Source organism: Eretmochelys imbricata, chromosome 4 (genome assembly GCF_965152235.1).
Source record: "Eretmochelys imbricata isolate rEreImb1 chromosome 4, rEreImb1.hap1, whole genome shotgun sequence".
In the NCBI taxonomy this organism is placed as follows: Eukaryota; Metazoa; Chordata; order Testudines; family Cheloniidae; genus Eretmochelys; species Eretmochelys imbricata.
In genome coordinates, this window is record NC_135575.1 from 37848213 (window position 1) to 37863615 (window position 15403).

The 15403-nt window shown below is 42.0% G+C and overlaps 1 protein-coding gene across 1 annotated transcript in view; it reads left to right on the top strand.

The window, feature by feature from the left end:
• The first annotated feature begins 2235 nt into the window (after positions 1 to 2235).
• AP1AR (adaptor related protein complex 1 associated regulatory protein) overlaps positions 2236 to 15403 on the top strand; it is a 33259-nt gene continuing 20091 nt past the window's right edge. Inside the window, exons 1-3 of the mRNA XM_077815142.1 lie at positions 2236 to 2612; positions 10683 to 10731; positions 12762 to 12788. Of these exons, the coding sequence (XP_077671268.1) occupies positions 2536 to 2612; positions 10683 to 10731; positions 12762 to 12788 (153 nt within the window). The 5' untranslated portion in view covers positions 2236 to 2535. The remainder of the gene's footprint in view (positions 2613 to 10682; positions 10732 to 12761; positions 12789 to 15403) is intronic.

Below are 15403 nucleotides of genomic sequence, written 5' to 3' on the forward strand. Positions count from 1 at the left end.
CTGCAACCTACATTGGACTCTCTTCCACGTTTGGATCAAGTCCTAGGCAGTGGTCCTGATCTGTGAAGCATTCAATAGGTGAGGCCTGTGCTACCAGAGAGACCCTTTCTCCTACATTTTCCTTCCTCACCCCACACACACACTTTCATCTGCAATTGACTGGCACAGTATAGCTGAGGCTTCATCTTGAAACCCAGGCACTCTGAGGGAAATGCTTTAGACTAGGATTACCAACCACTGGTGATTAGGATGATCCCAAATGCTGTGATCACCCCTTGTGTAAGTGACATTCCATATTTGATGGCGGCTGTCCTATGACCTTTATCCAACTTGGAGTCTCAGCAAGCCAGGATTGTGAGTTCAATTCTTGAGGGGGCCATTTAGGGATCTGGGGCAAAAAATTGGGGATTGGTCCTGCTTTGAGCAGAGGATTGGACTAGATGATCTCCTGAGGTCCCTTCCAACCCTGATATTCTATGATTCTATGATTCAATGCAACAATGTAAAAGTTCATTCACTAAGTGTGATTTTGTACTATGAATAAAGCATCCAGAGTATAGTCTCTTAAAGATGCATTTTTTGTAGTGGATCTTTATTTCCTTGAAAACTAGGAAGGTCACCTTAGCATCGTTGTCAATTCTTGCAGTTTTAGTGCACCTCTCACAATGTGGCGTTTGAGACTCTCCTCTTTTTTCATTTCAAAAGGGTTCTTGTTCTTAGCCTCGGAGAGAAAAAGCTTGAAACCATGAACTCAGCTAACCTGAAGGAAGGCCAAATGTATTTTATTTTTTTAAAAGTCTCATGGTGGTTTTAGGCTTGTCTGGTGCCCTAACTCATGATTTGTTGAAGGCTTGGAGTAGGGCTGCCGGTTTTGGTTGGATGTATTTCTGGAGGTTTCACTACATGACACAATCTCTAATTAAAGATTCATTTTTAATTCCTGGAGATTCCAGGACAACCCTGGAGAGTTACCAACCCTAGCTTGGTTTCAGAGTAACAGCCGTGTTAGTCTGTATTCGCAAAAAGAAAAGGAGTACTTGTGGCACCTTAGAGACTAACCAATTTTATTTGAGCATGAGCTTTCGTGAGCTACAGCTCACTTCATCGGATGCATACTGTGGAAACTGCAGAAGACATTATATACACAGAGACCATGAAACAATACCTCCTTCCACCCCACTCTCCTGCTGGTAATAGCTTATCTAAAGTGATCATCAAGTTGGGCCATTTCCAGCACAAATCCAGGTTTTCTCACCCTCTGCCCCCCCCCCCACAAACTCACTCTCCTGCTGGTAATAGCCCATCCAAAGTGACCACTCTCTTTAAAATGTGTATGATAATCAAGGTGGGCCATTTCCAGCACAAATCCAGGTTTTCTCACCCCCCCCCACCCCCCTCCAAAAACCACACACACAAACTCACTCTCCTGCTGGTAATAGCTCATCCAAAGTGACCACTCTCCCTACAATGTGCATGATAATCAAGGTGGGCCATTTCCTGCACAAATCCAGGTTTTCTCACCCCCTCCCCCGCCCCCACAAACTCACTCTCCTGCTGGCAATAGCTCATCCAAACTGACCACTCTCCTTACAATGTGCGCGATAATCAAGGTGGGCCATTTCCAGCATAAATCCAAGTTTAACTAGAACGTCGTGGGGGGGGGGAGAAAAAAACAAGGGGAAATAGGCTACCTTGCATAGTGACTTAGCCACTCCCAGTCTCTATTTAAGCCTAAATTAATAGTATCCAATTTGCAAATGAATTCCAATTCAGCAGTTTCTCGCTGGAGCCTGGTTTTGAAGTTTTTTTGCTGTAAGATAGCGACCTTCATGTCTGTGATTGCATGACCAGAGAGATTAAAGTGTTCTCTGACTGGTTTATGAATGTTGTAATTCTTGACATCTGATTTGTGTCCATTTAGTCTTTTACGTAGAGATTGTGCAGTTTGACCAATGTACATGGCAGAGGGGCATTGCTGGCACATGATGGCATATATCATATTGGTGGATGTGCAGGTGAACAACCCTCTGATAGTGTGGCTGATGTTATTAGGCCCTTTGATGGTGTCCCCTAGCTTGGGGTAAGAGTGCTGCCTCCGCAAGGGAGGCGGGGAAAGCGCCTGAGAGGGTCCAAGGGACTGGGAAGGGAGCAGGGAGGCGGAGAGCCCCCGGGCCTGACTCCCTACTACGCATGCTCGCACCTGCCGGCTCCTCCCGCCGTGGGTCGCATGCGGCACTCAGCGGACGGGTGCACCAGGCCGCTGTTAGGGGCTGCGCGCCTGGGGAGCGGTAGCTGCGGGGCCATGAGGCTGGCGGAGGGGAGCTCCGGCCGGGCGCTCCTTCCCCCTCCGCTGCGAGCGTAGCCGCCGCTTGGGGCAGAGCCGTCCCTTCCCCCGCCCCGGCCATTGATGCAGCTGCCGTTGGGCGGCAGTGGTGGCGCGCGCCGCAGAGGGGCCGTTTGATTCCGGGCCGGTAACTGTCGGTACCGGCCGCTGCCCGTGGTCGGGCCGAGGCCTGGGGCTGCCCCCAGTATGCGATGGGGAACTGCTGGGCGCAGTGGTGCTGCGGCCTCTTCTTGCGGAGAGAAGCGGGGCGGATCCAGCGAGGCGGAGGGTAAGGCGGAAGGAGCAGCCCCCTGGGGCGGGGAGGTGCCGCACCGGGCTGGCTCCGCCCTGGCGCGGTCGTTACCCCGCACTCCCACCCCCGGGACCCCGCGGGGCGGAAGGGCCTGGCAGCTGCACGGCGGCTTGCCGGCAGAGGGGAGGGCGCTGGGCGGGCTGGTCTGTTCCCTCCCTGAGATGGGGCCGACCCCGGGTTGAGCCGGGGGGGGGGGGGCAAATGTGGAGCTGGCAGGGCAGGGCAGGGCGCGGGGCCTGGCACGGGCGGGGCTGGCTCGCGATCGGGCACGGGCGGGGTGTACCTGGGAAGGGTAGAGGGAGGCTGCAGGGGGAGAGGGAAGAGGGCTCGGTGAGGTGGCGCTGTGGCCTGGCGGAAGCTCTGGGAGGTGACCCCGCACCATGCCGAGGGCCTCCAGCCTGGACAGAATCCCACTGAGTGAAACAGTTTCTTACGGCCACCAGCTGGCTGGTCTGTTAAGCCTCTGTCATACCTAGGGGTGCTAAAACTCACCTAACTTGTGTGAGCCTCGGTTCCCGCTTGTTTGAGCTGGCTGGTTTCCTCCTTCCTCTAAAGAGGTAGTGGGAGAACTTGACACCCACGGTTTCAACTTGAAGTCTTAGCAAAACCTTGTGGAAGGCCTGAGGATCTTGTCTACATTTGAAATGCTGCAGTTTTGCCCCTGTAGCGCTTCATTGTAGATGTTACCTATACCAATGGGAGGGCTTCGCCCATAGGTATAGGTAGTCCACCTCCCTAAGAGGCGATAAGAATTCTTCCATCGACCTAGCACAATCTACACAGAAACTTAGATCAGCTTAACTGTGCCACTCAGGGGTTCATGCCCTTGAGCAGTGTAGCTTGGTTGATCTTATTTTCTAATGTAAATTAGCCCTAGGACTCTAATGCTACTTATGAAATTAAACTGAAAACTTTCTATTGGGAATTGGATCCTTCTGGTACTTTCACAAGGTAAATCCTTTGTTCTCCTGCAGTAATTATGACCCCGGGAATAAAAGTAATCTCTGGTAAAGGTGATTTAGCAGTGTCCAGAGAGGGTGTGAATTTAGAATTCTGACATATAGTTCCCAAGTGCCCCTTTGACTGCACAGCTACCATTAGTTTTCAGTAAATTCTTGGAATGCATTGGGGGCAGTTTTTTGTTTCAGAAAGTGGAGGAAGTAACCAGGGAGACAATTTTAGACATGATTCTGACCAGCAGGGAGGAACTGGTTGTGAATGTGAAGGTGGAAGGTAGTTTGTGTAAAAGTGATCATGAATTGACAGATTTCATGATTCAAAGGAAATTAAGGAGAGAGCAGCAAAATAAGGACAGTGGACTTCAAAAAGGCAGAACAAACTCAAAGACCTGCTAGGTAAGGTCCCATGGGAAGAAAATCCCAGGTGATAAAGGAGTTTAGGAGGGCTGTGAGTTTCTCAAGGAAACGGTATTAAAGGCACAACACCTGCAAACTATCCCAATGTGAATGAAAGATCCATATTGGCTTTTTACTATTTTTCATATCAGGAGCTCTTTAATGGACTGAAAATCAAAAAAGAATCTTATAAGAAGTAGAACTATGGATGAATTGCTAAGGAGACGTATAAAAGAATAGCACAAGCATCTCGGAACAACAAAAAAACGGCCAAGGCACAATAAGGCCTTGTCTACACTGACAAGTTTCTGCGCAACAAGTTATACCACTTTTATTCGGGGTATGCCTACACTGGAAACTTCAAAGCTCTGCTGTGGGAACGCTCCCACGGCAGCGCTTTGAAGTGCGAGTACGCTCGTGCGTGAGCGAGGTCTCCCAGTGCTCCTGGTAATCCACCTCCACAAGGGGATTAGCTCCCAGCGCTCAGAGCCTGTCTACACTAGTGCTTACACCTAGCAAGGGACGTAAAAGGCAAAAAGAAGAGCTTCTTTACATACATTAGGAGCAAGAGAAAGATGAGGGAAAGTGTAGGTTCTCCACTTAAGGCTGGAAGGAGACCTAATACAAGATGACATCAAGAATGCTGAGGTGCTTAATGCCAGTTTTGCTTCAGTTTTCGTGAAAAAGGTTAATGATGAACAGATGCTAAACACAATTAACGTTTATGCAAGCCAATATCAGGAAAGGATGGGTTAAAGAATATCTAGATAAGTTAAACATACTCAAGTTGGGGATGCCTGATGAAATTTGTACTTAAGGAACTAACTGAAGCAATCTCAGAACCATTAGCAATTATCTTTGAGAACTCATGGAGGATGGGTGAGTTTCCAGAAGACTGGAGAAGGACAAACCTAACTTTAAAAAGGGGAACAATGAGGACCTGGGGAATTATAGGCCAGTCAGGCTAACTTTGGTACCTGGGAAGATACTGGAACAAATTATTAAACACTTACTTTGTAAGCACCTAGAGGATGATAGGGTTATGAGGAATAACCAGTCAGCAAGAACAAATCATGCCAAATCAGCCTAATCTTCTTCGACAGGGTTACTGGTCTAGTGGACAGGGGAAAGAGTAATTGTGATATATCTTGATTTTTAGTAAGACTTTTGTCACAGTTCCCACATGATGTTCTCATAAGCAAACTAGGGAAATGAAGCCTAATGCAATTACAATAAAGTGGGTGCACAACTGGTTGAAAGACCATACTCAAAGAGTAGTTATCAATGGTTCGCTGTCAAACTGGGAGGATGTATCTAGTGGGGCTCCGTAGGGGTTAGTCCTGGGTTCAGTACTGTTCAATATTTTCATCAATGACTTGAATAATGGAGGGGAGAGCATGCTTATAAAATTTGCAGATGACGCCAAGTTTGGAGGCGTTGCAAACACTTCGGAGGAGAAGATTAGGATTCAAAATGACCTTGACAAATCGGAGATTTGATTTGAATTAAACCAGGTGAAATTTAGTAAAGACAAGTGCGAAGTGCTGTTCTTAGGAAGGAAAAATAAAATGCATAACTATGAAATGAATAACTTTGGCTAGTACTGCCAAAAAGGATCTAGAGGGATTCTAGTGGATCACGAATGAGTCAGCAGTGTGATGCAGTTGTGGAAAAGGGTAATATCATTTTGGGGCATGTTAACAAGTGTTGTATGTTACCCATGAAAGTAATTGTCCCACTGTACTTTGCACTGGTAAGGCTTCAACTGGAGTACTGTGTCCAATTCTGGGCACCACACTTTAAAAAAGATACGAATCAATCGGAGAGAGTCCAAAGAAGAGTAACAAAAATACTAAAGGTTTAGAAAACCTGACCTCTGAGGAAAGGTTTAAAAAAAACAAACTAGACACATTTAGTCTTGAGAAAAGAAGACTGAAGGGGGACCTGATAAGTCTTCAAATACGTTAAGGGCTATTATTATTATTTATTATTAAGAGCATGTTAATCATTTGTTTTCCATGGCCACTGAAGGTAGGACAGGAAATAATGTGTTTAATCTGCAGTCAGGGAGATTAAATATTAAGAAAAATGTTCTAACGATAAAGATAGTTAAGCACTGGAATAGGCTTCCAAGGGAGGTTGTGGAGTCCCCATCCTTGGATTTTTTTATTTTTTTTTTAAGAACAGGTTGGGCATGCACACTCCCCCAAATTCAATAGCTTTAAACTGACTTGGAGTTTAGCTTGATCAAAAGTTAAAACATTTTATGTTTTTATCAACATTTTGAACAACTGTGGCTTTTGGTTGATCAAAAATTCTACTGTGCTTGTATTTAGAAAAAAGTTCATAAATTAATAAACTGACTGTTCAAATTTGTGTTCTTTTGGGGGTCTTGATATCTGCAACGTAAGCCAAATATGAATCAATTAGCATCTGTAAAAATCTAAGTGTAGTCTGTGGGGGAAGATCTTTAATATATTTCTATAGATATTTAATAAATATTTTCCTTTAGTATATGCTGAACAAATATTTTGCCCAAAGATTAAAAATAATCACCTCTCTGCTGATATCCAACATGAAAGCTTTCAGTCTAGAAAGATTTATTTTTTCCAGTAAGATATGAGCAACTGAGAAAGGGAAAGGTAGACGTTAGAAAGTTGTGACTCTTGTAGATGTTTCATAGAACTGGGGGTGGGGAGAGAGAATATTATAGTATAAGTTGAGAAGGTTTAGGAATTCTGAAGACCTCTGTAGCAAATGCTGTGTGAAGTGAATGTTAACTGATAAAATTGGCAGAAATCCCAGGTTCCAAACCATACTGTTAATGTACACAGATCCATACTTATGGGATCTGATGCTGCTCTCGTTGAAGGTAATGGTAATCACTTCTGGGAGAAGGTGCAGCATTTCTGAGGAAATTAGTGCTTCACCTTCATTGTTGTATGCAGTGAGGTCTCTAACTATAAAATTGGAGAGATCTCTTGTAATACTGTTTACTTTGCACTTTAGTGCATTTATATATGAGGCTTGCAAAGACAGACACTAATCTAAATTGAATTTATCTTTGTATGAAATTGCAAATTGTATGAAATTTTAAAATAAAATTGCAAATTGTATGAAATTTTAAAATAACTTTTTAGCAAAATGTCTACTATATGAATTACTGTAGTAATTGAATTCTCAGTGGGAACAACAAGAAAGGTTTCTTAAGCTGCCTGCTTAGCTACAGAATTTGGTCCTTTTTAAAATTACCATTTTTAATTGTGTCCTGAAACAAATTTCTGTTAATATTGCTCTTCAAATAAAACTTAATGTCTGTGGCCTCCAGCTGTAATTAAAAAATAGGTCAGGTCTAGTTTGTCCCTGTCCTCAATCATAAGCTTTTTCTCTTTGCTCCTAGAGAGATCACATCGTTCATTAAAGGCAGCTGTGCGGAATAAGTATAATTGGAGCTCCTGGCATTCTTTTGCTGTCATTTCCATGATAAGATTAAATTATAAACATTTTTATCACTTATGTAAAAAACAAAATCAGTTTAAATTTCCATATGTCCATGTTCTTGCATATCTAATTTTATTAACAAGATTTTAATATAAAAATCCCCCTGCATCAGTACTTAAATAGGATTGTATTTAGCTTATTTACTCCTTCTATGGAGTGTAAATGTGAACCCTGTATGTCTTTTTCCCATACAGTATTTTGTCAACTTTAAAGGTTTAATTGGCTAACCTGTAATGTCAAAAAGGTCATGATTTTGTATGAGCTGCAAGAGATGGAGAAGTGAAACAATACTGAAACCTTTTCTTTTAAAAGTTCTTTCAAGAAAATAATCAAATGTATCTGTATTTAAATATAGAATATCATAACATAATATACATATGCACACTAATGATGTACTAATCTATTCTTTAATTTCAGCTCAAATCAGACAAATAGTAAGGGGTGATGAAAGCAACATTTTCCCCACTCCTTCCTTGTTCACTCTGGGCCCTACCCTGAGAGGTGCCCAGTGCCCTCATGTCGTCCATAACCTTAGTGGGATTTCAGGTCACTGAGTTCCTCAAAGGATAAGGCCCACACTTATCATTTCTGTAAATAAGAGGGAGCAATAGAGCCAAGTGACACAAGATGCTTCTTCTGTTGCTTGTTATCCATCCCTTTAGACCAGTGGGTCCCAAACTTGTTCTGCCGCTTGTGCAGGGAAAGCCCCTGGTGGGCCGGGCCAGTTTATTTACCTGCCCCGTCTGGAGGTTCGGCCGATCGCTGCTCGCACTGGCCGCGGTTTGCTGCTCCAGGCCAATGGGAACTGCTGGAAGCGGCGGGGGCTGAGGGACATGCTGGCTTTCCCCGCACAAGCGGCGGAACAAGTTTGGGAACCACTGCTTTAGACAATTATTCAATTTAAAACAGGAGGTATGCATTCTGGAGACCGTTTTCAAACATGCTGCTATTGTGAGCTGAAAATGAAAGCAACATGGGGGAGCAATTTAAATGGCTTGGGGGTATTTTTTGTTTTCTTTTGGTTTTTTGGTAAAAACAAATCATTAATCTGAGTCTTTTTAAAAATTATTTGGAAACTTGTGCTATTGCAACTTTAGATTAAAACTTAACAAACTAAATAATAATGAACTGAATCATAAATGCAGTTTTTAAAATGCCACTACTGGTAGGGTATGTTTCTTGAATTTTGCAAAGTTGGTATTGGCAGAAATCAAAATTGAAAATTAAGACCCTGATTCTGGAAACACTTCAGGTACATGACTATGCTCATGAATAGTCCCACTGACTTCAGTCGGCCTGCTTGTGCTTAAAGTTTAGCTTGTGCCTGAGTGTTTACAGCATCAAGGCAAACGTATTTTTAGTTAAACAAAAAAAAAAAACTTTCTTAGTGGCATAAAATCTTTTACTTCAAAACAAAATTGCTTCCATGTTAACTATGAAAAGTTATTTAGACTTTAATGTTAAACTTAATGTGAACTTTTTTAAACACACAGGCTGAAAATTTCAAAAACAGGAGGCTAAAGTTAGGCGTATAAGGATTTTCAAAGTCACTGAAGTAACTTAGGGCCCATTGATTTCTAACTGCAAACCCTGATGGAGGCATGTAACCTAATTAATTTGTTTTCCTTCAATATTCTGCCTTCAGTGTGGTCAACATGACAGTTATGTTGCTGATACTTGGCTGAGGAATCTGCCTCTTAAGGGCTGCACTCATGGGTGGGAGCTGGGGGTGGCGGTGGCTGGATCAATTACACTTTTTTTTGTATGCAAAAAAAAAAAGTGGGGTTATGTGGAGTTCTGGGCTGCAGCATATTGTCTGTTCTTTCCAATCCGGTTACATCACTCAAGGAACTGGGCTTTCTTTGGGCCCTCCCAGACTTGTTACAGTCCATTGGGCTTGCTGTAACATAGCTGTTTTCTCACAACCCTGGGAGACCATTCCATAGCCTAGTACATCTCACCGGTCTGGAAGTTTTCCTAGTGTCAGCCTAAATTTTTCTTTTCTTAATTTCACCATTTCTTTTTTAAAGGTGTGGTGTGTGTGCACATGTGCTCTTTCTCTGTGGTGCAGAACATTTTGGGAGCTGAAGGTCTAGAAAAGCTCCTCTGACAATGAATAAGAGCAGTCACGGTTGGGTTACCCTGGAAGTTATTTCTGGACAGAACAGTAGTTTTTATTTACGCCTGTGCTAGAATTTATAATATATTGATACAACCATACCTAAATCAGCAGTGGTCTGCTATTTGAGAGCCTATATTCTGACTTAAGGGGTGATAGCCTGAAAAAGAAGTCTTGGTTGAAAGTCTTGGATAAACTTCAAATTATACTCACCTGACTCATTACTTTGGAGTGGAGAACCTCCTTAAGATATACTTAAGTCAGTCAGTGAATCAAAGAAAGGCTTGGGTTTCTGTAGTTGCTATGCGCAACCACCGTCTGCCAAAAATGTCATTTGGTTCCCAAACTGTGATCCATGGAGAACTGGCAAGTCAAATGGTGCTGGTTTACCAGCTTGTTTCTTGATGCTTTTTTGAATAAATCAGTAATCTTTCTGCAAAAACAAGGGGTATAAAATGTTAGCCCCTTAGCTACATCAGTAAACAGTCAAAGAATGACACTCTACAAGCTGGCATTTGTTACATAGAACACAGCTAGCAGGCATAATGGGTCATACCATGAGCAATGAGTTTTTCAGAGGCTGGCCAGAATCATCTGTCTTGAGGGAAATAGGCAAAATGTACTAAAACTGGTTAATACAGTTTAAAAATAAAAATGCTCAATGGCAGCAAATGCAAAGCGATCAGCATCCTGATACATAAACTCCTTTCCCAGTGAAGGAGTAATTCTTTTTACACCTTCCAATTTGAAAAAAAAAAATTTACATCCTCAGACGCAAGTATTTTTCACACTCCAGTTTGTCTCCCCTGTAATATAGTGCATCAGTTAATATATAGCTCAATTAATAATTGACAATAATAAATTGGCTTAAGCCTTAACATTAAAATGAACTCACAATGGCTTTTGAAGTATTTTGCTCTTGAACCGCTTCTAATTTTGTAATTAAAATGGTACTGATGTAACTATCGGACCTGATTTCATTGTGTCATAAATAATTTTTAGAATATTTTGAGAAGATATTTGAACTATAGAACTACTAACCTGCAATGAAATTATGGGTTTATTTTCTAGATCAAAGTATTTTAGAACATGTTCAACTGGAGAACACTTCACTATAGAGGTAAGTACTTTTTTCCTAAGCCTGGAAAACCTTTTTTTAAACGTTGCACCCCAACCAGACTTTCTGGCACTTGTCATTGTTTGCGTATAATGGAACCTCTTAACACTATATCAGACTAAAGCACTAAGTGAATCATAAAATAGCAATTGTCTTGCCACTTCTCTTGGTCAAGTAAAAAGACTTAGGCATGTTAGTATTCTAAACTGTAATGCATAGAGGAATCAAAGTATTAGTTTTCTGTGCCCTGTCCAGCAACAGATGAGACAGTAGCAAAAATTCTCAAGCCCTGACTTTACTCAGCTTCCACTACTGCTATACTGGGAGTGAAATGTATCACATTTTTGCCATTATAAATGCATCCTAATTTAGTCTGCTGGATCACAGAATCTGATCTGATCTCTCAAGATCCACCAACTGTGGAGGGTACTCTGTGTTGACAGGAAAATCCTGACTTTCAAGCAAGGAAGCGTCTCTATAGTTGCACAATCAAAGACTATCAGTTTAGCTGCGGGCAGAGTCTGTCACTTGCCTAATCTGTCAGTTTCATGGGAATAACAGAGATGAGTGTGTTCATAGAACATGTCAATATAGCACACATGCCCTTGTCCTAAGAACTTGAGGATAGCTCTTTCCTCAAAGGTGGAACCTGGCATTGTTGGGGATAAATTTGTAGTAGCTACAATTGCTACCTTACTTGGTTGTCAGCAAGGGAAATAGAAGGTTATGTGGACCGAAAAATCTCCCCTTCTGCAGCATAAATCTGTCTGTGAGTGTTCCCTGCAGCAGCAGACTGATAGTGGAAAGACGGTTCTGTCCTTTTCATAACCTCCGAGATGGCGTAGACCAGTTTCTCCCTTCCCATTTATAGTAGTTATTCTGTACCTTATAGGAACTCCTACAGTCTGTGCTGGCCACTGATGCTAGTAGATTGACTCCACTAAAGATGTAGGAAACAGCGCTGGATGGCTTCTGTTGGTTTTATTTTGGTCTTTGTGTTAGGTCAATCTACTGCAGTGGCTTGTGCAACTTACAAGACTGCATATATTTTGAATTCAGCCTTCTGTGCTTAGATCCCTTTTTAAAGCATCCTGATGTTTTTATGGGCTCTTATTCTTTGATATGCAAAGTTGTCACCTTGCTTAGAATCCTGGCTTCTGTTTCAAGTAACTGATTATTCCACCTGAATTTGTTACAGTATATCCCCAAAATGGAAAGGGATGAATCAAGGTCTCTCTGGGGAAGAGATACACCTATGCTGCAGCTTTTCAGGAGGCAGGTTGTGGGAGGGGAGACTGGGACTGTGTTAGGATCCATAACTGGAAGAGAGGATTTTCCATCTTTGGCTGAGGAAAGCTTGTATTTATTTCTTAAGAGATGTCAACGGTGCCTAGAGCTTTAGTATAGGCAATTTATTTGTTTTTATAAGTTAAAATAAACTTCATCATTTTTGCCCTCTGAATATTTTTCAGAAAACATGTCATGAATTTCATTTATTTTAATATTTTAGTGTTAGAGGTAGTTTGCATTACAGCTTTTGGCTTTGGTGCACTTTTATACTAATACACAGTACTTCTGTGTCTGTAGTGCCTATGACTGATAGTTTTACGGCTCTTATTCATATCAGAATACATGACTAAGAGAATTCATCAGTCGTTAATTAATAAAACCGTAAATTATCCTCCCAACAGAGTTGCTTGGGCATTGTATAATATCAAATGCAACAAAACTTTTTATTCTAACTCTTATCCTCTTAATTATTACATTCTGTATAGAAGAAAACAACTTACAAGCAATGTTTGTAGGGTAGCTGGTCACACTCCAAAAGCAATAGCTCTTCACAAAGTAGAAGATTTGATAATTGAATATTATTGTCTTCAGCTTTAATTGGAGCAGTGTTTCCACAAAATATGCCTAATAGGTAAAGCTGTTGTAATTATGCTGATTTTTATGTGTTCGTTGAAGTGCGGTGTTTGTATCACAATGTCTGCTTGTCAGTAACCTGGTATACTCTGTGTTGTTTTTCTTTGCAGTTTGAGAATCTAGTGGAAAGTGATGAGGTAAGTACTTGGGTTTCACAGTACAGCACTCAGTAATTCAACACACTTTCACACTTCTGTTTGTAGTCCCAAGAGCCACATCTTGCTAACCCTTCTGGCTGCAGCTAACTTCTGCATTGGTCTCTTCATAGAAGAGTTGCTGGTATTTCTTTGATGCTATCAGGCTTGATTTTCTTCCTCTAGGATAGTAGTAAATAATATTCCTCTGGTTGCGGGGGATGAAGAGAAGTGGGGCTGCAAAGGGAAGTGCAGGATTATTATAATTGGAATTATGAAAAAAATTATACATGATAAAGATTTAGTCTTTAGGTGTATCCTACATAAGAGTAGGAATACTTGGCTAACTGTAATCTTTTTGATAAACCACAAACATTCCCCATTCCCCAAAATTGAGTGGTGGCAGTACAGCATGCTTTTATACAGAGAATTTGAGTTTGGCACCTGAACTATTATAAGCTCTAACTTGAACTGGTAAAAGCGCTGTAGTCAGTGTCTTTAGTCCCATCTAGGAATGTGTGCATTGGAGTTACTCTTTGGTAATGCTCCCCTTCATTTCTGAAGCCTAACACAAGGAAGTAGTTCACCAGTGCTACAATTTGTTGCTTTCAGTCCATCCTTCATTGCAACTTAAGGTTTTTGAAGGAAAGTAGTAAAGAGAGGATTTCTGTGTCAACAAGCCTCTTTTCCCAACTCCCTGGCAACTCCAAAAAAATAAAAATAAAGACACAATAAATACCATTCGGGAGGTACAGTTATAGAACTTCTCAGGGACCTGGAGGTAGTTGAACTCTGTCCATGTGACCCAAAATGCATTTGAAAACATGGCACAAGAGTGAAATTACTGCATATAGGGTATACAGACTACACTTGCTCTGCTAGTTTTTGCTATCTAAGAATGAACTTGTTCAGATTTTGGTAGTGCGAAATTTAAATAGTAACCCTTACTGGTCTCTCTTGCACCTTCAGTAAACAGGATTGGCATCCCTTATGGTTCCAATGTCTGTACATAAGCAGTAATCTACAAGGTGTGGGTTTATAATGGATACCAGCACAGTTCAAGTGTTCTGAGGAACTAGGTCAAAAGTGGCATTTTTCAACCATCTGTGAAGAGCAGATAGTTCTGTGACTGCTGCTTAGAAGTGTCCTTGCACAATGGCTTTAAAAAAACGTTCTTTAAAAAAAAAAGTGGCATGTGTCAGTCACTGGCTTCTGAACAGCTCACCAGTTTTCTCAAATGGAAAATTGGAAAATGGACTGCTTCTGGCATGGCTTAGTGTTTTTTCTTGTCAAGTTTTTAAAAAAAGAATTATAGACCTTTCTAAAATTAATCTAATAGGTTCTTTAGTGCCTCTTGAGGGCTAGTAGCCCTAGAACTTGACAAAACTTGTACGCCATTTTGACTGGAGCAAATCTCTCTCCTGGGGTACTACAGTGGTTAGCTTCACTGCCCAGCCTCAGTAAAGGTGTTATGCTGGACAAACAGCAAAGGAAAAAGCCAAAAAAAGAAAATTTGCTTCTGATGCAATTCTTCCCTCGTGAAATTCCTAGGCAGAAATATGCGCCTTTCAGTGACTGAGGGCAAGTCTACACTTAAAAAGTTTCAGCTGTGCTGCTGCAGTGCTTTAGTGAAGGGCTTCTCCTGTCGGCATAGTTAATCCACCTCCATGAGAGGCAGTAGCTATTTTGATGGAAGAAGCTCTCCCGTTGACCTAACACTGTCTATGCTGGAGGTTAGGTCAATATAACTGCGTCGCTCAGGAGTGTGGATTTTTCACACCCCGAATGACGTTATACCAAGTTAAGTTTATAGTGCAGACTGACCTGAAACAAAGACCCAAGTTGCTGAGGTCACCTCCTCCCAGGCTAACGCAGAATGAGGTAAACATATCACTGATCTGGTTGGTACAGAGTAGAAGATTCTGGTGCTGTATCCAAGCCAGACCAGAATATGAAAACGTGGAAGTTGCTGTCTGGGCAACACAGTGGGGGAATGCCGATTCAAGTTTTATGCAGTTCTCTCACCCTGCTTGTACATAAATTGGCTCAAGCCACAAACCATTCCAAAGGACCAAAATAGGCCTCACAACTTCACTTCCGAACAAGCACGTGCTGATGATGATGGACAATATGTTGGCCAGTCATGTCAACAAACACGGAGGTCCCTAGGTCCAAAACGCTTCAGAGGGAAACTAATGTGTTTTTCACATGGGCTGAAAAACACCCTTTTCCAGCAAGAGTGCTTCACGTCTGGGAAAAGGGTGACGTAAGGGGAGACTAGCTAAGCTGACAGACTAGGAAGAATGGAATCTTCACCATGAGGTCTTCAGGAATCTGAAGTTTTTCAGGCAGCAGCTATGGAGCTGTCTTCATCCATGGACAGTACCAAAGTTGCCCAGGTTTTACTCCTGGATAAAGAGCAAAGGGTGGTAATAAGTTGTGCTATTTAACAAGTGGCCGATCAGCCTGCTCTGTATGTCCCATGTAGTTTCTGCATTTTGCTGCCTATCATGTAAAAGGGAAAAGAGGGTTGGGGGAGAAACCTAATCCCACAAACTCTTTAATGGCCAAAACAAGCTGGAGACCATAAGAGAGCTTGTGATCTACCTATACTGCCT